This window comes from Onthophagus taurus, chromosome 11, assembly GCF_036711975.1.
Source record: "Onthophagus taurus isolate NC chromosome 11, IU_Otau_3.0, whole genome shotgun sequence".
Lineage (NCBI taxonomy): Eukaryota > Metazoa > Arthropoda > Insecta > Coleoptera > Scarabaeidae > Onthophagus > Onthophagus taurus.
This window is the reverse complement of record NC_091976.1, coordinates 622,520-644,965: the sequence shown is the minus strand read 5'-3', so window position 1 is coordinate 644,965 and position 22,446 is coordinate 622,520. Positions and strand designations below refer to the sequence as shown.

Genomic DNA, 22,446 nt, shown 5'->3' with positions numbered 1-22,446 from the left:
AGACGTTAATGCTTGGTGTTTCGCTTCGTGACTATCGAAGGTCTAAGAAAAAGAATAGGAGTTACTAATTATTATTTACATTTGCAGACATTTGCAGGGAGTTTTGCACAAAGCTAGACTATCCTTGTGGATTTGTCGCAGTCTTTGTGGAAAAAATTGGGGTCTTACCCCTGAAAGACTGTACTGGCTCTATGTGACTGTGGTTAGACCTATGATCACATACGGAGCAGCAGCCTGGTATAGGAAAGTCCGGCAGACTTCAGTTATCAGTAAACTTTCACGAATTCAACGAGTAGTTGGATTGGCAATCTCTGGTGCGATAGGCACAACGCCAACTCTAGCAATGGAGGTTCTGCTTGGCCTATCTTCTCTGCATTTGCATATAGAGAAAGTGGCTAGAACAACCATTTACAGATTTAAGCAATATGCTCAAAACTGTTCCGACATGTCCTACCAATGGGCTGCGGAAGACATTATAAGCACTGATACTGTGCTATCAATGCCGTCAGATTTGGCGGTATCAGTATCAGTAATTAATGCTCGATACCAGATTGTACTGCCTAAGCGGCAGTCCTGGATCGAAAATGAAAATTCTCTGGTTCGGGCAGACATTTGCTTGTACACAGATGGATCAAAAACGCCTGAAGGGGTAGGAGCAGGAGTATACTGCCAGACACCTCGAATTAAGCAAGCCTACAGCCTGGGTACGTACTGTACTGTATTCCAGGCGGAAGTATTTGCTATTGACATGGGTACTAAAATCCTTCTTGAAAGAGGGGTGAAGAACATGACAGTACGAATTTTCTCAGACAGTTAAGCCGCTCTCGAGGCGCTGCAAGCCGTGAAAACGGTGTCGGCTCTGGTTAATGATTGTAAGAGAACATTAAACACACTGAGTTGTGATAACAGAGTCTCTCTGATCTGGGTCCCGGGTCGCTCTGGGGTTGCTGGCAATGAAGCGGCAGATAAGCTAGCACGAGATGGCAGCGCTGAAGCGTTTGTGTGACCGGAAACCAGCAGTTGGTGTATCATTTGCGATGGCCAAATATAGGATTGGACTGTGGGCTGAAGAGAGACTTCGCCTACTGTGGACCAGTTCTCCTGGAATGAGACATGCTAAGGTGTTTATTAACATCGCCACTGTCAAACCCGGGAATATTTTAGGACTTGCCCGTAGTAGCATAAAAGTTCTAATGGGTGTTTTTACTGGGCACTGCCGATTAAAAGCACACCTCAACTTGTTGGGTTTAGCCGACGATGTTGAATGCCGACTATGTGCGGAGGAAGCAGAGACGGTTGAGCATGTTTTATGCCACTGCCCTGCCGTTAACCGTATCAGATTCTCGATTTTTGGGTCGCAGTTTATCTCCTCAAAAGATCTGAATGACCTTTCGCCGAGCAAGGTATTAATGTTCGTTAAGAGCATTGGACTGCACGGTGAAATTTGATAACGATATCTATCGGGGTACAATAGATCCTTAGGGTCGCGGTGCAAGGTTGGTTGGTCCGCCTACCCGATATGTATTCTATGTAATGTAATGTAATGTAATGTACTAATGTTACCCGAAGAACAGAATTCGAATGGAATTGGGAAGGGTACGTGGCCCGTTTGAAAGATGTAAGATAGACAAAGAGACTACTCGAGTGAAGACCAAGAATGGATAAGAGATCTAAAGGAAGATCACCCACACCTGGACGCTCCAATATGCGTGCGGCAGGAAGAGAATTGGACCAAAATAAGGGAAGTCTATGTTTAGTATTTTTTTAAAGAATATTTAATTAAATTCTTCTACTTTCTCTTAGACCTGTTAGTCTATTAATTTTGAACTGGTTGTCGGAGCTCTTCTCTATATCGTGAATCAGAATGGGCCTTATGCCAGTTTTATAAATTATTATTTTGCTATCTGTTCGCATGTATTGGGTTGACTACATTGTCTTTCTTAAGCATCCTCCTTTATGTACTCAACTTTTCACTTCCCTAGCGGGGTCGTGACTGCAATAGATGTCCATACCTAGATATCTGAAGGTGATGGCCAGTTCCACAACCAGTTTGTACCTGTCTGGTTCCTTGGCTAATGTCGTGGCTTTTGTTTTATTTATAGATATTGTCACCTTGAACTGTCGGGTGAACTGGTTGAACTTAAACTGTTGTCTCTGCAGGTCATCCTCAGTCTCCGCTATGATAACTACATTATTATAATACTAAAATGAATATAAATTCTTTAATTATTTCTGTTCAGGTTAAGTGAGGTTAAATGTCCGGTTCACTCTAAACAAACATTCGATTTTTTCGTACAAATATAATTTATTATTAATGGACTTTTGAACCTTAAAATTTATAAATGCATGGAGAAATATTTAGTTAATGTAACAAATTTTATGTCAATTTTTGGTATCAAATTGTTCAGATAATGATTCTAATTGTGACATATTTTTCAATCCTATTTGACAAACTAACTGTTGGTTTTCACATGACTAATTTTATATACGGTTAATAAAGATTGGATCAACTTAATTTAAATTTATTCGTGTTCCGTTATCTCTCGAACATAATGCTGACTCAGAGAACTCATTCTATAGATTATTGAAATCATAAACATGTAATTAAATTGATTATGTAACTAATTAATTGGGACAAAAATAAGTAAAATACACCGATTTTAATTGAACCTAATGAAATTAAAGCAAAATTAGCATATTTTCTAAAACAAATATTAAAGTGCGTTAAACTTTCTTATTCATACATTGTATATACCTTACATTAACATTCGATTTAATTACATTACGAAATACGAAGTTTGTTTGACCAATTATTAGAAAAAAAGCATTTTTTTTAATCGATTTTTAATAATAAAGTTTTCTTCTGGAACTTCATTCGAAAAAGTAGGTTTAAAGTATGGAAATGAACTCAACAATATACTTAAATTGTCAATAAATAAAACCATTACGGCAACAAATCACTAATTATTTTCAACAAATTTTAATCGTAATTAAAAAAAATATAATATTCAGGAGTTAAAAGGGTACCAATGAAAAAATAAATTAATTGGAAAACACTAAAACACGATACCAACGAAAATATTAAAGCCATGAAAGGATGATTTAAGAGTAGCCTGATATGGTCGATCGAATCTGCATAAATTACGTCATGTATGTCCATATTATGCTATCTTGATGTGATCCAGAACGTACCTTGTATGGACATTTCAACAGTTGTTAAACTTTTCTTTCTCTCTTTGGCCTCGTGAGCATAAACTATGTGCGAAGAGAAATTTTGCTATTATGTTTTATATTTAGCATTCAGAATAGAACATGGCTACTGAACGATTTAGTAGTAATTTAGAGAGCCTGTACATATACAGGTAGGTAAAAATTAAAAATTAGGTAAAAAAATACGACGGTAGCCGAATTACGGCTAAATCTCCAGTTATATTTTCAACATTTTCTGTGAAGGACTATAAAAGCTTGTTGTTATATCAAGGTATGAGAAAATACATTTTTTTTAATTTTATTGATTTCTTGAAGATTTTTTTGTACAGAGAAGTTAACAAGTATTTGAAAATGGCATAGAAAAAAATTATTATTAGAATACTATTATTTTATCTATGTGAGCAGTATCACTTTTTTTTTTCTATGGCCTACACCTACGATTTTAAGTATGTACGATCTTTGTAAGTTACCATTTAATGTTTAATAACAATGAAGATTGTTTTCTAGTTTACTATTATAATCTGAAAACCGAAAAGAGCCCTCTGGGAACCAGGGAAGTTGAAGGTTGCAATAAAAGCAGTAGATGATAGAATGAGCATTAAAAGTTCTTTTGAAGTGCACCGAATTCCAATGACAACATTACGCCATCATATTACGAATGGATCAGAGGTTAGAAAGCTTGGTCGTAATCCATGAAATAATAGGCGAACTCTGTACTCGTATATTTCGATTGAGCGAGATTGACATGCCGATAACTAGAAAGTTTTTGCGTGTTGCTCTGTTCAATTTTTGTCTGATGAACAATATACCTCACCTATTCGATATGTCAAAGGGAACTGCAGGCAAGAATTGGCTGCGATTATTCATCAACGCCATCCAGCGGTTTGTGCAAGAAAAGCCTAACACATAAATTCTGACCTGAACGAATGTATAATATTGATGAGAAAGGGTTCCGGCTCACAGTTCATCATCTGCAAACTGTTTTAGCAAGGAGAGATGTAAAAAGGAGCTGAACTATAAAACAAGGAAATTAGAAATTCGTGGCATCAACAAAAAAAATCCTGCAAAGAAAACGAAAAAGAGTTTTTAACGTATCAATCAAATGTATAGTTGAATGTGTCTTAGAGAGAACTTTTTCATCGGGTACCACCTATTCGTGTCGAATATTGGATGTTCCTCGATATGAAACTTTATCTTTCCTTGTAGCCAACAAAGCAGGTGTAATCGTCACAGTTCATATTTCTGCTGCGCTGGAATTACACTTGTAGGTAGAACAGAGCATCCCTTTTCTTTCATAAACAGTGTGTCTGATGTTATTTCTTCACATCTTGTATATATTCTCCGATGGATCATTTTTAGATTGTAGTCACTACATACCATAGCTTCATGTTTCTTTGACAGCAATATGAATTCAGAAATGAGCTACTCGAGATGTTTCCTGTATTGTAGATGTTGTTAAATATGTCATTCAAGAATTTAATGAATCATCGTCAAGAAGCTTGAAGAATTCTAAGTACAAGTTGCGTCTGGTCCTGCAGTTTTTTTCTCATAGAGTGTGGATGGCGACTTTAACTTCATCTGTCACAATCAGGTCACGGATAGGGAAGTGACTCTCAAACGCCTCCCAGATTCAGTCTGAACGGATGATGGAACTCCTCTTACGACGAAAAGAAATTGTTGACATCTTCCTTATCCACAATCAATTCTCCCGCGTCATTTACAAGTTTCCGACAGTTCTCTTTCTGAACCTCATTGAACCTAAATCAAATTTGTCTTGCAATACCACGATTTCATTGCATTTCTCGTATAACTCCCTTCGTTTGGCTTTGCAGAACATGTTTTTATGTAAATTTGGTATGATAAGTATGGAAGCATCAGAAACAACATGAATAATTTATCGTTATGACTTTGTGATTCTTGACGTCCATAACTAAATCTCTTGGCCTCTAATTCTATATTCTTTGTTAGTACGTCGCTATGTTTTGCACCCACGCGACCCCAGTCTATCTAATCAAATGAAATTTTTAATACAACGTTTTTAGTTTTTATTGTTTCTAGTTCAGTTAATAATAAGGATAATACATTTTATGAGTATAATAATCAAAGATAAAATGGTCTATTTAACACAGGTTCAACCATTACCTTCTTTTTTCATAAAAATTATTAAGAATTATTGTAGCTTGCAACATTTAAAAAAAAAGTACATTGATCAAACCATTTCTTAATTAATGTGATTAAAAGAAATGTTCCTCATAGTCGACCAGTTTCGTCTAAAACAGGCGTCGAGTCCGAAGGACGTTATATTTAATTAAAATTGAAATTACTGTAACACAGATTAATGACACCGCTGCAAAGGATTGTTTTTTAAATCAAAATGTGTTGTTTTTGAAGTTCGTTTTGTCACTACTTCGGTTTAAATTCGTTTCAGGTTGTCTGAGCTCGGAGCAATTTCTTATAGTCATATCATAATATTTCTTAGTGCAGAATCGTGCACGTATGTGCGAGAGGCCGTAGGGAGTCACGTTCTCTTTTCCACCTCAACTCCAATATGAAAAAAGCCCTTTCAGGTCATAACCTCGGTCATGATATCTATACCAATTTTAAGCAGGAACAAGAAATATTAATTTAGAATCTTCTATTCTGTTGTTTCAATCTTTAATCCTTTCAGATATAAAATAATTTGAATATAAATGGTAAGAACAAATTGTCGATTAGATACATTTGGTAAGGGCAGTTTTAAAGCAGTTGCATTCTTTTTACTTTTGCATTAAAGTGTTGTTAAAATAATTAAAAGATGAATCTTTATGAGGAATATAAAGTTACGTTAAAAAAACTATAATGGAACGTTTAAGCTAACGGTTATACCAAATTTAGCGCTTTATTTTGGCTAAGATTTTTAAATAAAGGTACAATTGAAAAATTTTGGAAAACAATATAAAAGAGGGAGAAAGGAAAATACAATCACTCAACACTTATAAATAATAGTTATAATTAATTTTATGAACATATATGGTTCATCTTTGTATACAAGACTAATTTAAAAATACACGTACAAAAGTTAAAATTTATAAATTAACACAATTACATCTAGAATGACGATATTTGTGGTACGAGCACATAAATGAAATAAAGAGATGTTCTCTGGTGACGTAAGCAAGTATACAATTTATTATAAGTTTAAAATAGATTTTGAAGATAAATGTATTTTTGGAATTGAAGTTATATTTTATATTTCATTTCTATTAATTTTAAATATAGATCACAAAGGTTATTGAGGAAACGGGGAGGGTTATTTTTTATAGAATTAAAAGCAAATAATAATAATTGGAAGGAAAAACAAACAAAACTAAGGAAATTGCGAAATCAAAAAGAAAACCAAATACAAAAAGAAGATAATAAACAACCAAAACCTCACAAGTTTCATCCTAGAGTCACAAACCTTCAAACGTCAAATTCACCACAGACAAATGGAACTTACTGAACAAAGGACACAATAACATAACACCAAACCATATTGATCTAGCAAAATTAGCCATTGATTTGGAAACAGCAGCACATGGAATTCAGGCAGAGGACCACTGACCACAGAATGAAATCCATTAAGAACAATAACAACGTTAGCAAAAAGGAACATAAATTAGTTCGTGAAATTAAATCTAAAGTTAAGGATAATAATTAAATCAATAGCTGATAACAGTAATTTTCCTTTAAATTACATAGATAAAATCATTCAGAAACACAATAGACAAATTCATAAGCAAATATCAAATGAAGGGTTCAGGGGAAAAACGTGATAAGTCCAATATTTCATTAATTGATCTAAATGATTGAATCTCGAGAGATGATCAATGAGTTTTAGATGAAAACATGTTTAGTCTTGAGATATTCACAAAATAAGTTTAGATGTACAGGGGAAAAACATGGGAAGTCCATCTAAAACAGTATAAAAAAAAATATAATTCTTTGAGGTTAATAGTATCCCAAGATATGTTAGCAGACTTTTTTTAGTCCATTTAAACGAATAAAAAATATACAATGACAACAATATTTAGGTTGGTATTACTTGTCATTTATTAAATTTTTAGTTGACAGTGACAGCCGGTTAACGTAATTCAAAACGGTTTAAATACTTTAATAAAATTGTACTAATTGCAGAAAAAATATAATGTGTATTGCGGCATTAAGCCCTAAATAACTATTATTGTTAATATTATTGTTGCAACAAAACGTGTCCTTTTTCGCCTTGACGACGTAATCAACACATTGTTAGTAACAATATAGTAGTTCTGTGGTTTTTGTGTTGTATAATATCTCAAAATGTCTGAAAGTCCATCTGTAGGTTTAAGTGAAGATGATAGCGGTAGATGTAAAGAGTTGAAGACAAAGAAAAGAAAAACATTTGAAAGAATTACTGAGGTCAATCAACAACTATTATCTAAAAAAAGTAAAGAAAAAATTATTAATCATTTCAATAAATTAAAGTCAAATGACGAACAAAATTTGCATCTGGCAGGATTAATATCTATATTGCCAATTCGGCGAAGAAGGAACAGAAAACCGGAAGCAGAAGTGTTATTTCGGGAAGCTAGTTACTGCTATAAAGTCCGCGTAGTCATGGATGAAAATGTGGAAGAAAAAGTTGTCTGTAAGGTAGCATTTATGGCTCTGCATGGTATAGGGAGATCAAAAGTCGATTATATACTAGCATCGTTAAAAAATTACGGAACAGCACCAAAGGATAAGAGAGGCAAACACAAAAATCGCTCCAACAAAATTTCTGAAGAGGTGAAAAGTGCTGTTCATGCTCATATTAAATCTCTGAAAGGAAGATCTAGTCACTACAGTTTGCACGATTCCACTAAGACATATCTGCCTGAAGAATTAAACATCAAAAAGTTGTTTTTGATGTTTAAAGAAATTCATGGCGAAATGAAGATTTCTTATGAAACATATAGAACAATCTTCAATAATGACTTCAACATAGCGTTTGGTTACCCACGTACCGATACATGTAGCAACTGTGATGAGTTTGCAGCAAGAAAGAAGAGTTTACTATCACAAATAAGCAATGAAACGGACAGGGAAAAACATTTAACACTTAAAACTGAAGTCGATCACATAGCAATAGAAAATAAACTTCATCTTTTAAACGCAGATACCTTTTATAGAAAAAAGCGAAATTCTAGGAAGTCGTGTAAGAAATCTGAAACTAGAGAAGCAATCTGCTTAGATTTTGGTAAAAATTTGCCAGTCCCCAATATACCGACCAATGATGTTTATTATAAACAACTTTCTGTATTTGCTTTCAATATCCATATATTGTCAACTGGTGAAAGCGTGTTTTACGGCTACCCAGAAACTGTTGGTAAAAAAGGTAGCGATGATGTTTGCTCCTTACTTCACCACTTTATATATAACATTTTAAACACTAAAGTGAAAGAGCTTGAGATATTTTGTGACTCTTGTGGTGGCCAAAACAAAAATGTGACAATGTTTCGTTTTTTACATCACGTAGTACACGAAGAACGCAAATTGACATCATTGAAAATGACATTTCCCATAAGTGGACACTCATACCTAGAGTGTGATAAGAACATGGCTCTTGTGAATCAAAAGATTAGGGTGGAACATCCCGATGAATGGCTGGAAGTATTTAAAAATGCACGGAGGAAGCCATTTCCCTTTCATGTAATTCCAGTTCAGCAAAATTTCTTTCGAAGCTGGACCGTTTACTTGGACACTCTTTATAAAAAAAATTACCGTTTAAATCAAGACCCGTCAGAATTATAGATATTAAACAGGAAGATTCTGATGTTATACGGTACAAAACTGCCTATAATGGTCCTTGGTTCAGTGAATCACTGAAAACTTCTAAAAGGGAACGTTCTAAACCATCTCAACAATTACGTCCAAACGAATTCTCATTACCACAGCATTTATACGATCGTATGTTTAAATTAACTATAACTTAGAAATTTCTATTCTATATTATTAAAAAATATTATTGTTTCTCAGGTCTCCTTCCAATCTCGGCCGAAAAATACCAAAATTTACAGTTCCTCAAAAGGTTTTGTGGCGATATAGCTGCCGAATATTTTTATTTTTTACCACATAAATAAGAACATTTCTTTGTTACAGATTTCGTTAAAAAAATTGATTTTGATACTTTAAATAATGTAGTTATATTTTTTTTTGTTTTATAAGCACCTGTGTTTATTATTGCATTGATCTATCCTCAAATATTAAATTTTTTTCCATTAACTCTTTTTTGGTAAAGAGCAAAAAGATGATAAGTGTAGGACTTACCGTTTTCTTGAATTGCAATTCTATTTGTTACCCTAGTCTGACTTTATTTACGCGTGGAACGCAAACATTTAAGAATTATCGTGTTCACAGAATCAATAAAAAATAAATTCGAATATTAATTACCATAGCAAAATCGAAGAATTACTTCCCATCGGCCTAGAAAAAGTCTGGTAACTTTAAAATAGTTCTCTTATGAAATTACGCATTTGTGACTTATCACGTTTTTCCCCTGGACCCTTCAAATGCATTGTTACAATACAACAATATCCAGGAAACATACCCAACAAAATAAAAAGCACATTCAATAAATATAACATTGAAATTTAATTTAAAAATAATTTAACTCTGAAAATCTTATTTAATGCCAAAAATAAAACAGAAATGATGGATCATTTATATCGGTGATAATGGTCGCTCCATTAAGCAAAGGTTAAACATAAACAAAATCCAAACTCAAATTTCGATAGACACCTACTAAATTAAATCATAATTTTGATGAATAAAAGAATGTTTGAATAAAAAATACACACAAACAAGTATCTACAGGCTTTGTTCCATCACCATCCACAACAGATGAGGGTAGCGATGGAAGCATTGTTCCAGCAAGCAGAAAGGATATGCGACGAAACGAATTAAAAAAAGAAGAAGGATTTCTAGAAGATGTACTTCAGAAGAATGGCTCCAATTTGAAAGATATCCAGCGCGCCACCAAACGCAAGTAGAAGGATAACACAGTAGACACTTCCTTATGTTTTAGATGTGAGTGTGCGGATTGCAAGGTGTTTGAAGATGAATGATATCGTGGTACAATACGGACGGTCAGCCAAATTCAGCCACTCTTCCGATAGCTAAAAACTAACCCCATCAAAGATAGCAGGAGTCTATCGGCTATCATACAGTTGTGGGAAGTAAAGGATCTTCTAACAAGAGATTTCATTTCAAATTTCGCGCCATTTTTGAACTGACAAAAGAAAGCTAACAGTAGCTTTGTTCGTTGGGACTGCACTACTCTGCACGACATGGCACTCGTATGACGTCATAGTGCAATGAAGTATAAGTCAGTGCAATGTCATGTCAACTTAGTGCAGGTCAGAAAAGTGTATAAACCGTGGTCGCAACAAACAGATTTTTATAAAAAAAAGTGTATAATATTTGAAATGGACGAACAGGAAATTGTCAGCGAAATACTCGTGGAAAATGAAATCATTGCAGAATGTTTTTTTAGTAGCGATTCATCAATTATTATTTTTTATTTTTTTCAATTATTAGCGAAATATATTTTCTACCTCAAACTACTAACCCTTATTAGTTCTTTCAAAAGTACTACTTAACGTATAATGAAATCACATGCTAAATTGCACCAAAATCGAAAAGCAGTACTTGCAAAAAAAAAATTTGGGGTGGTGAGGGTAGTTAACCCCGGCGACCCCTAAATAAGAAAAAACACATAATTAATATTTTTAAATGTACTATAAGTGTATTTAATGAAGCCAAAATCGACAGGGTAGTTTTTAAACTATTCCAAAAAAGTAGGGGTAGTTTTCTATTGCCTCTACTGGGATTGAATATACTGTGTTCTCTAATACAACAAATATTAATTATTATAAGGTTTTATTTCTTAATATTTAATATTAATATTAATTATTACAAAACACGCCTACAAATATTCCGCCATTTTAGTTACACTGCATTAAACTGCACTTTTTGAACTTAATCGAAAGCAAGTGCAACAAAATCTGCACTAACTTGCACCTGCTGCACGAAATTGCACTGCGCATGGCCCAACGAACAGTATGAGTGCAACTGCACTAAACTACACTATCCCCAACGAACACACAATATTTGCACTAAACTGCATAGTGCAAGTGAGTGCAAGTAGTGCAGTCCCAACGAACAAAGCTAGTGATATTACTTTTGGCAAGTAAAAATTGTGAGGTTATGAAAAATGGATCTACAGTGTATCCCAGGATAGATGTTACAAGAGGTATAATGACTTAAAATTTTTGTAAAGAGAATTTTAAGTATATTTTCATAATTTGAAAACAAAGTCGGCCTTGACAGTAAACCAAAAACTATTTTTAATTTAGGTAAAGTAACCTTTTTGTTCATGATACGGAAAAATTTTATTAAAAAGAGTTCTTCAAAATGAGAAATTATGGTCCTATACAAAATTTCAGAAGGATCTATCTACTTTTTCTTATCACATTTTTGTTTAAATAACATAAATATTGTATAATTATATTTTATTTATATAAAGTCTAACGTAAACATAGCTGTCGTTTATTCAACATACCATCCACCTTTTGTTGCACATTTTTCTATACAATGCCTAAATTCTCTTAAGCTAATTTTCTATTGTCGTTATATTTCTTTTTCTCTCTCTTAACGTTAACAACGCTTCCCGAAGTAAAAAATTTTTTAACTATTCGCATAACAGTCATACTTGTAAGATTGTATTAGGAAATCGCTCGTTAAACTGCTGTACCACTGCTGTTAGTGCACTTTGCCCAAGCCCATAACACTGTACGACGTAAATTTTCTGTTCTAATGTTAACATAATGCAAGAGTAATTGAAATGTGAACTAAAACTGAGGGATAATACATTTTTTATGGCATTTTTCATTGTTGTTTTTCTTTACTCTGATGTAATCTAAAATATGGTGGTTTAATCAATGTAGGTAGATCTTTCTGAAATTTTGCATAATGCTATAATTTCTCATTCCGAACAACTTTTCTTAATGAAATTTTGCCGTATCATAAACAAAAAGCTTACTTTACCTTAATTCCCCATCCTTACAATAAAATCCAAAATTTTTTAGGTCTTTATACCTATTGTAACATCTATCTTAGGACACACTGTATATATACTCGCACAACGTATTGAAATAGTGAACATTCACGCCCTGCTATGGTAAGGTTAATCTATAAATTTAAAAGTGTAGGACAAATTAGTGATGTAATGACTCCAATTTGTTTGTCAATTTCAAGACATTCACAGGAATTGGCTTATCAAAATCCAGTTTGCATCGTGTTTTGCATAAAGATCTTGCTTTAAAGGCTGACGCAAAAATTAAAGCCACAAGGTCACGGATAACGCCTTCAATGGACAACATACGCTGATGCAATGCATGAACAAGATCACGATTTTTTGAACATAATTATTCTGAGGTCGATATTAATTAGCCCCAATTAAATAAACCCATTCAATAATTGGTCAATATTTTCATCGGTCAGATTTGGGGCTCCGAAAAGTCTTAACAAATGGTTTTCAACACTTGCACAACACAGGTTGATGAAGCAAGAGAAAGCACTTCATCAACAGCGACTGACAGTTTAATACGGTTTTGGAATTTGTGATATGGATGCCATGGATATGGACAACACTTATTTTCAACAGACGTGAAAAATTTCCTGATTCAAGTGCTCAAAGATAACATAAGAGCTATTATTCGCAAAATTGTCCTATTTCATTCAATTATGCGAAAACGAGACGAAAAATTTCAACAAACGAATGACCGTCGCATAACCAAAGCAAGGGTAATATTTTACAGATTATAATGTTGCATTATTAACCTCAGAATGATTCATATATTATTAATACTGTGTTTTTCTCTTACAATGAGTAAGTAAAAGCTCGGCAGCAGCAGAACATTACTGGTGTGAAGTTATCCATAAATCCCAGCAATAAACTTAAAACATTAATAATTCCGTAACTAATACGATTTGGGTAACCAAATTTCACACAGAGGTCACTCTTACCCTCAAGAACAGCTTACCACCCCCATTTGGTAAAAAAAATTTGTTTCAACCCCCACCCCCGAAAAAGGGATGTTTTCGCCCTGATGGGCACCTTCGAATTAAACCAAATTCTACCACATAATAGAACACAGTTCTAAGTATTTTTATCAATTTTCAAAACACCGTAAGCCCTAACGGTTTTCGAGAAAAAAAATCATTCTTATAAACCGCGGATGGGACTTTAGGGGTGAATTTGACCCCGTTGGGCACCTCCAAAATTGATGAAATTTTAGGATGATTTAGAGGATGCCTTTAGCGATTGAAATCAACCATCCAAACACCGTAATGTATTACGGTTTCCGAGAAAAAAAATGTGTTATTAGACACTATAGGTATACAGCGCGGCGCGGACTTTGGGGGTGAATTTGACCCCGTTGGGCACCTCCAAAATTGACGAAATTTTAGGATGATTTAGAGGATGCCTTTAGCGATTGAAATCAACCATCCAAACACCGTAATGTATTACGGTTTCCGAGAAAAAAAATCTGTTATTAGACACTATAGGTATACAGCGCGGCGCGGACTTTGGGGGTGAATTTGACCCCGTTGGGCACCTCCAAAATTGACGAAATTTTAGGATGATTTAGAGGATGCCTTTAGCGATTGAAATCAACCATCCAAACACCGTAATGTATTACGGTTTCCGAGAAAAAAAATGTGTTATTAGACACTATAGGTATACAGCGCGGCGCGGACTTTGGGGGTGAATTTGACCCCGTTGGGCACCTCCAAAATTGACGAAATTTTAGGATGATTTAGAGGATGCCTTTAGCGATTGAAATCAACCATCCAAACACCGTAATGTATTACGGTTTCCGAGAAAAAAAATGTGTTATTAGACACTATAGGTATACAGCGCGGCGCGGACTTTGGGGGTGAATTTGACCCCGTTGGGCACCTCCAAAATTGACGAAATTTTAGGATGATTTAGAGGATGCCTTTAGCGATTGAAATCAACCATCCAAACACCGTAATGTATTACGGTTTCCGAGAAAAAAAATCTGTTATTAGACACTATAGGTATACAGCGCGGCGCGGACTTTGGGGGTGAATTTGACCCCGTTGGGCACCTCCAAAATTGACGAAATTTTAGGATGATTTAGAGGATGCCTTTAGCGATTGAAATCAACCATCCAAACACCGTAATGTATTACGGTTTCCGAGAAAAAAAATCTGTTATTAGACACTATAGGTATACAGCGCGGCGCGGACTTTGGGGGTGAATTTGACCCCGTTGGGCACCTCCAAAATTGACGAAATTTTAGGATGATTTAGAGGATGCCTTTAGCGATTGAAATCAACCATCCAAACACCGTAATGTATTACGGTTTCGGAGAAAAAAAATCTGTTATTAGACACTATAGGTATACAGCGCGGCGCGGACTTTGGGGGTGAATTTGACCCCGTTGGGCACCTCCAAAATTGATGAAATTTTAGGATGATTTAGAGGATGCCTTTAGCGATTTAAATCGACCGTCAAGACACCGTAACCCTTAACGGCTTCAGAGAAAAAAATTTGTTATTAAATTGTACACGTATGTAGACCAGATAGCAGGTGCCTTTAGCGATTTTAATAGATTATGAAAACTGCGAAACTCTTAATATTTCATGGAAAAAATAAATTTTGTTAAGAAAGGCATTTTGTAGTTTTATGTGCTTTTAGTCGTTACTGACAAAGGGTAAGAACTCCGCCACGTGCAGTTACAAAAGGCGCAGGTATTAAGGAAAAAATATGTCCATATTTTTTGCATTATAAGTGCATTCCGGGAAAATAGTTGCCGACTTATTCGGCGTTGTTTTAGAGCGCCTTTGTTTTTTTTTAGATTTTGCCAGAAGGGTGAGGAGTAAACTTATAAATGTGCTTAAACTATTCTATTGGCGACGGAGATCACTAGTTGATATATTTTGCTGTAGTTCGCGCTTTATGGATATTTTATCGGTTCTTTTTAGAATCAATCTGCTTCGATATTTTCGTTAATATTTTTGTGTATATAATATATTGTGTATAAATAAGTTATTATATTTATATATAATATAAATTATAAATTACAAATATAGTTATATTTAATTAAATATATAATATATATATATTAATATTTGGCGAGGTAACGACGTCTTCATTTAGAAGCGCGAAGTTAATAAAGAAATAGTGATATTCAGAAACTTATTTTTGATGTTAATAAATGTACAGGGAATTCCTTTTTAACTTCTTTTCAGTAAAAAGGTCACTTAAGCAGGTACGTGGCTTACGAGTTAGTGCATTGTAAGTATACTTACACCGGCTTTGACCAATCATAGCCATCGATATTACTGTAACACAGGTAAGAACTTAATAATATATAAAGGTTCCTCAGCTATTGCAGAGATCAGTTGTTCTGCTTATCTCTTGTTAAAACCAGTGACCAGCGAAGATGCCGACGAAATTACTGTTTTTGGGCGATAGTAATTTTTGCCGAATGCTACGTACTATACAAAGTAAGTATTTGTTTTAACAGATATGAAGTTAATTCCTACTAATGGTATATATTTTTAGGACGACAATCAAAACGGACAAGCAAGGGAAAATATTTCCTCGACTTAGCAGTAGGCGGTCAAACAATACTAAAACTTTTGCGGCGCGCAAAGTGTATTCCAAAAACATGTTCCCCTTGGTTTTGTGGAGATATTGTTGAACGACATATCGTTATAATGATAGGAACTAACGATATACTCCACAAAACATCACCATCCCAACTAAAGTCCCAATATTCTCACCTCTTCCGCTTCCTTCTTTCCTTAAATCCTAAAGGAATACAAATTTGCACAATTCCTCCCTGCAAAAACTTCGAGTCTGTGAACGTAAGATATTATAATTTCTATGTCATGCTATAAATAAATACTCTCTATGCCTTTATAGGAAATCAATCATTACATTCGACGGTTTTGTGCTGAAAAGCAAATCAATTGTACCGACATTGAAGCAATTGTTAACAGAAACATGATGGAAGGGTAACACAACGTGAAAATTTTTCTTTTCTTATGTGTTTAATACAAATTTCTACACAGGGATGGCATTCACTTAAATGAACAAGGATTGGAAGCGGTTTGGAACGCGGTAGCAACTAATTATAATAATATTCTCAATCCATTACACAATTTAATTATAAGTAAAACAGACCATTAATATAATAAATTTCATTCTTTATCAAAAGTTTTTTTTTCTATCAAAAATCCACTCTCCAAATCATCCTAAAATTTCAGACAATCTCGGAAACCGTAATACATTACGGTGTTTGGATGGTTGATTTCAATCGCTAAAGGCATCCTCTAAATCATCCTAAAATTTCGTCAATTTTGGAGGTGCCCAACGGGGTCAAATTCACCCCCAAAGTCCGCGCCGCGCTGTATACCTATAGTGTCTAATAACAGATTTTTTTTCTCGGAAACCGTAATACATTACGGTGTTTGGATGGTTGATTTCAATCGCTAAAGGCATCCTCTAAATCATCCTAAAATTTCGTCAATTTTGGAGGTGCCCAACGGGGTCAAATTCACCCCCAAAGTCCGCGCCGCGCTGTATACCTATAGTGTCTAATAACACATTTTTTTTCTCCGAAACCGTAATACATTACGGTGTTTGGATGGTTGATTTCAATCGCTAAAGGCATCCTCTAAATCATCCTAAAATTTCGTCAATTTTGGAGGTGCCCAACGGGGTCAAATTCACCCCCAAAGTCCGCGCCGCGCTGTATACCGATAGTGTCTAATAACAGATTTTTTTTCTCGGAAACCGTAATACATTACGGTGTTTGGATGGTTGATTTCAATCGCTAAAGGCATCCTCTAAATCATCCTAAAATTTCGTCAATTTTGGAGGTGCCCAACGGGGTCAAATTCACCCCCAAAGTCCGCGCCCCGCTGTATACCTATTGTGTCTAATAACACATTTTTTTTCTCGGAAACCGTAATACATTACGGTGTTTGGATGGTTGATTTCAATCGCTAAAGGCATCCTCTAAATCATCCTAAAATTTCGTCAATTTTGGAGGTGCCCAACGGGGTCAAATTCACCCCCAAAGTCCGCGCCCCGCTGTATACCTATTGTGTCTAATAACACATTTTTTTTCTCGGAAACCGTAATACATTACGGTGTTTGGATGGTTGATTTCAATCGCTAAAGGCATCCTCTAAATCATCCTAAAATTTCGTCAATTTTGGAGGTGCCCAACGGGGTCAAATTCACCCCCAAAGTCCGCGCCGCGCTGTATACCTATAGTGTCTAATAACAGATTTTTTTTCTCGGAAACCGTAATACATTACGGTGTTTGGATGGTTGATTTCAATCGCTAAAGGCATCCTCTAAATCATCCTAAAATTTCGTCAATTTTGGAGGTGCCCAACGGGGTCAAATTCACCCCCAAAGTCCGCGCCGCGCTGTATACCTATAGTGTCTAATAACACATTTTTTTTCTCGGAAACCGTAATACATTACGGTGTTTGGATGGTTGATTTCAATCGCTAAAGGCATCCTCTAAATCATCCTAAAATTTCGTCAATTTTGGAGGTGTCCAACGGGGTCAAATTCACCCCTAAAGTCCCATCCGCGGTTTATAATACTGATTTTTTTTCTCGAAAACCGTTAGGGCTTACGATGTTTTGAAAATTGATAAAAATACTTAGAAGTGTGTTCTATTATGTGGTAGAATTTCGTTTAATTCGAAGGTGCCCATCAGGGCGAAAACATCCCTTTTTCGGGGGTGAGGGTTGAAAAATTTTTTTTTTACCAAATGGGGGTGGTTAGCTGTTCTTGAGGGTAAGAGTGACCTGTGTGTGAAATTTGGTTACCCAAATCGTATTGGTTACGGAATTATTAATGTTTTAAGTTTATTGCTGGGATTTATGGATAACTTCACACCAGTCAGAACATTGCCACAAAAAGGAACACCATAGATTTCAATAAGACCAAGTCAAACACTTTCTAGTTCTAGGTTTAGTTCCACCTTACAAACACTTTATTATTTACATTTGAAAATATAAAGGAAGCAATTTGCATAAAATTGTCAACAAGAAAAAATAAAACAAAAATAAATAGCAATAATTGTAAAACCTCATACTTTTAGATAAAATATAATTATAAATAGTTTTGCAAGTTTATTGCCCATTAGGGCAATTGAAGAGAATTTGAGCAATCATCTTAAAGAGTAAAATAACAAATTATTTTGCTCAATTCAAAAATCATTATCAATTCGTTTAAAGTTGATTCAAAGTGTATTAAAATCAAGCCGATTCCTGGGATATTTGCGCTATTTGCGGAAACCAACCGTTACATAAGCGTAATTGTCACGTTTGGAGGTTATGGTTGTTATGAAAAGTCAAGGTCAGAACGAGAAAAAAAATAATACTTGGAGTGTTTTAATTCAAGTTCACTTTAAGTGGTTTTAATCGGTCCGTTTAAAACAAAAATTTATTGCTTTATTTAACTTACCTGGGGTTGAAAAATCCTGATCCTCGGTTTCGTCATCCGATTCTGTCCCGGAATCGTGATTCTCATCGGCCTAAGCAACACAGAGAAAGTAAACGATTATTTACTCTTAAAAAACCTGAAAGAGTCGCCATGTTTTAACCGGTTTATGTTTTTAGAATTAATTTTTAGAGAAAATCCCAACATTGAGGTTATAATTTCCATTTGAAATTGTAAAATAAACGTTATTAAAGATATATTGAAATGAATTTGTTGAAAATCGATTGATTATCTCGTGGAAAACCACTGGGGAAAACTACCTCCTTTGTTCCACAACCGAACCATTAAAACGTAGCCATGTTTCGGTGTGACCTTCGCCGAGGTTATTCCACAACCGATTTTACTATTATTACCTCTTATTACGATTCTATTTCCCTCATTTACCTTTTCGACAGGGTTTTCCTCGTTAATCGACTGTGTTTTCAGTTTATGTGTCAAAAACTTGAGCATGTTTCGTCTCCTAAAAGGAGCACCACTATTTTGAGTAGCCACGATTAATAATAATTTCAATTCAAAATTCCCAATTCTTAAAATCTCCAGGTAAAAACGCCTATTCAAACACACATTTCCTTAGGTTAAGTTGCACGCAAAAATCCGAATAATCAACACCACAAATCGTTTGACATTTCAACCCGCAAAAAAACCGATCCTAACCTATAAAACAAACCGTGCTCACTCCTCGAGTGACCGAATAGTACTACATCGAGTACGTACAGTCAGCTGCAGTTACGTGAGGAACGAGTTCATTCTTACTATAGCAGGGGTGGAAGGTTGCATTTTCCGGTTAAAAAATGTTTTTAAACGAATCGAAATGGTAAAAGGATTCGTTTTGAGATTTAAATAATAATCGGATTCGTTTCGTGATGAGTTTTCGCTGATTTTTTGATGATTTTTCAGGATAAATTGTGAATAAAGAAAGATGGCGACGCCCCTACGGTCATCAGATGGACTCGGCCATAACCCATTGATGACAAAGGTAGGTCTAAATCGCGACCGGCCGATCTGATTGGTCGATTTCCGAGGGCAGTACGCAGTTTTTGTCCTTCTCTAACGGTTGCGCAACCGTTATCCAACTCTTTATTTTGATGTATACTTGATTGCAAAAACCGTGTACATTTATACAGTGACCGAAATAGTGACGTTTTAAGCAAAAAATCGAAATATCTGATATCAAAAGTTACTCAAGATTGTTTTTATGTGATTTTATTACTATTCTATATACTTTTTCTTTTTTTGAAGCATTATTATATTTTTATTTTCACTTATATCAATATCGGATGCTATAGTATTATAAACAAAATAACAAATCAAAATTTTATATTTTTTAGTAACGTGATACAAAATCGTCCATAGAGTTTCGTATATTCCAAATAGAGTGATCAAAAACTGAGTATTAATTTCGGAGATCATTACGTTTCATTTATTTACGAACGTTCCAATCACTTGACTCTGCCGCGGTAGTCCGTGCTATAATAGGTATTTAATTTTCGCAATGTGGATGATTATTTTCTTCTGTTTCTTATATTTATCTTGTCTGTAAGTACATACTACATACTTAAAAAGGAAAAACCAAAAAAGTGGAGAAAGAGGAGCTTAATTTACTTAGGCCCGCTTTTACCACCTCTAGTTAAACTGGTCGTTAGTCTAACTATACGATAACGTTTATCTATTAGTTAACTGCGAAACGACTTTTACCATTTCGATCTAACTAATGGATAGACTATGTGGTAGTTAACGTAAAAATCTAGGGGAATATTATAATGACTGTTGGTGACCACGTGTAAAAGAGGTATTGTAATACCTGTAGGTTTCAATCTCCTTTGTCCGTCGGTAATGGTCGGTAATTCGTGGGTAATTCTCATAAACCTGTCAGTTCTGTTAGTGGCAATTAACGATCACGAAAAAATAAAAACCGCAAATCAGACCGAAAAGCGTATTCGAGGGGCAAATTTTGACTTGGTGGCGCATCATAAAAATGTCCTCGAGAATGAAAATAGCCACGTTAGTACGTGGAAAATAACGTTTGGGTTTTGCAAACAACAAGGAAAGGTAAAAGTACAATCAAAATACTAACTAACCTACTATGTATTTATAAAAAATTGATCTGCTTTATATGGTGTAGTGTCCAATAAAGTTGTCCAGGATACCTATAATGAGTTATTAAAGAAAAGATTAGAGTTAACAACATTAATGTTAGAAAATGAGAAGGAAAGAGATGGAAGTGATAAATTTGAAAAAAGAAGTGGAGCTAAAAAAATTAAGAAAAGAAAAAGACAGTTAATCTATTTTTTAAATACTTGTTGACGATATTTAAATAATAATAATGTACATATTTATTGTAAATAACGCTTTTCTTTATTATTTTTTTTAATAATAAAGTTTATTTTTATAAGTTCCGAAAATAATTGATAACTACTAATCTTCTATTATTGACCTGAAGCTAATGATTCGCTGATTCCACAAAAGTCAGCTACATCCAATAACATGTTGCCTGTAGCAAAAAAATCTTAAATTAAGCAACAATCTATTTGAAACAGGGATTGCAGAATTTCTAAAAAAAAAATAGCAGAATTATTAATTCTTCTACTGATAAAAACTAGGTACTATACATATATAATACCTCCTCGTTCGTGGTTAGATGTGTTAGTTAGCGCTATCAACAAGGTAAATATGGTGGTAAAAGCCGATTTTTGCGCTAACCATTAGTTAAAGTTAACAACCACTTTAACTAGAGGTGGTAAAAGTGAGCCTTAATGAATTAACCTTGAAACGTTGTGGAAAAAGAAATTAGAATACCAATATAAGGCAAAGTATTAACCCTCATGAGAGGCTTGACTTTGTCATAGTAATTTCGGCAGTCATTATTTTTGAATTATGATAACAGACAACTATTATTATTGATGATTAAATAAACATTTTTGTTGCACTTTAAAATGGAATTCTTCTTATTTATTTCCTTTACCGGTTTCGGTTTATATTAAATCATCTTCAGAAGGACAAAAATTAAATTACGAGTAGGTACAGGGTGGGCAAATTTGGGTGTTATTATAGGCTATCTCAGAAATTATAAGAGATACGAAAAAAGTAGGTGCCATGTCCCGGTCTCTTTTTTCGAGATTAATCCAATTCCGCAAACACACAATCTCTCATTTATTTTTAAATTTAGAGAAATGGGGTTGATACGTTCTTAAGACACTTTTTTAAGTAGAATATACTGCCGTTGAAAAATTTTAAATATACTTGATGATTTTTGAGATACAACACAAAGTTGTGTTGTTTTAAATACAAACTATACTTGATTATGATGTTACTGAAAAGAGCATACTTTTACCTTTCCAATGATGTATCGCATGTATGGTGTCCTTGCAGAAAATAAGTGTTAATTTTCAATTCCAAAATAGTAAGCGCCAAATTATTCAAAATTTTGATTATAGTAGGCGGGTCCGGACAATAAATACTACCTAGTGGCTATAATATATGATTTTGCACGAATATGACAGAATAAAGGTGGTTTTGTGCTATTATTCAGGATAAAGTTGGTTTTGTACCAACGAATAAAAACTTTGAATAGTTAATTTAAATTTCTCAACATCTTATCCCTGACTTTGTTCACCAATAAAAAATGGTTAGCA

At 34.4% G+C, this 22,446-nt stretch overlaps 1 protein-coding gene and 1 long non-coding RNA gene across 3 annotated transcripts in view; one reads left to right on the top strand and one right to left on the bottom strand.

Annotated features, from left to right (window-relative positions):
• The window catches only part of LOC111415636 (Regulator of eph expression), a 170,612-nt gene extending 151,074 nt beyond the window's left edge, over positions 1 to 19,538 (bottom strand). Inside the window, exons 1-2 of the mRNA XM_071199782.1 lie at positions 19,199 to 19,538; positions 18,779 to 18,848 (exon numbers count right to left, since the gene is read on the bottom strand). Coding sequence (XP_071055883.1) covers positions 18,779 to 18,848; positions 19,199 to 19,264 — 136 coding nt within the window. The 5' untranslated portion in view covers positions 19,265 to 19,538. The remainder of the gene's footprint in view (positions 1 to 18,778; positions 18,849 to 19,198) is intronic.
• LOC139431974 (uncharacterized) lies at positions 14,418 to 16,504 on the top strand. Of its 2 annotated transcripts, XR_011642000.1 has the most exons (4): positions 14,418 to 15,789; positions 15,848 to 16,152; positions 16,211 to 16,302; positions 16,360 to 16,504. It is a non-coding gene; the product is annotated as an uncharacterized lncRNA (long non-coding RNA). The 2 variants fall into 2 exon arrangements; XR_011641999.1 differs by having other exon boundaries at positions 14,575 to 16,152.
• Positions 19,539 to 22,446: the final 2,908 nt, after the last annotated feature.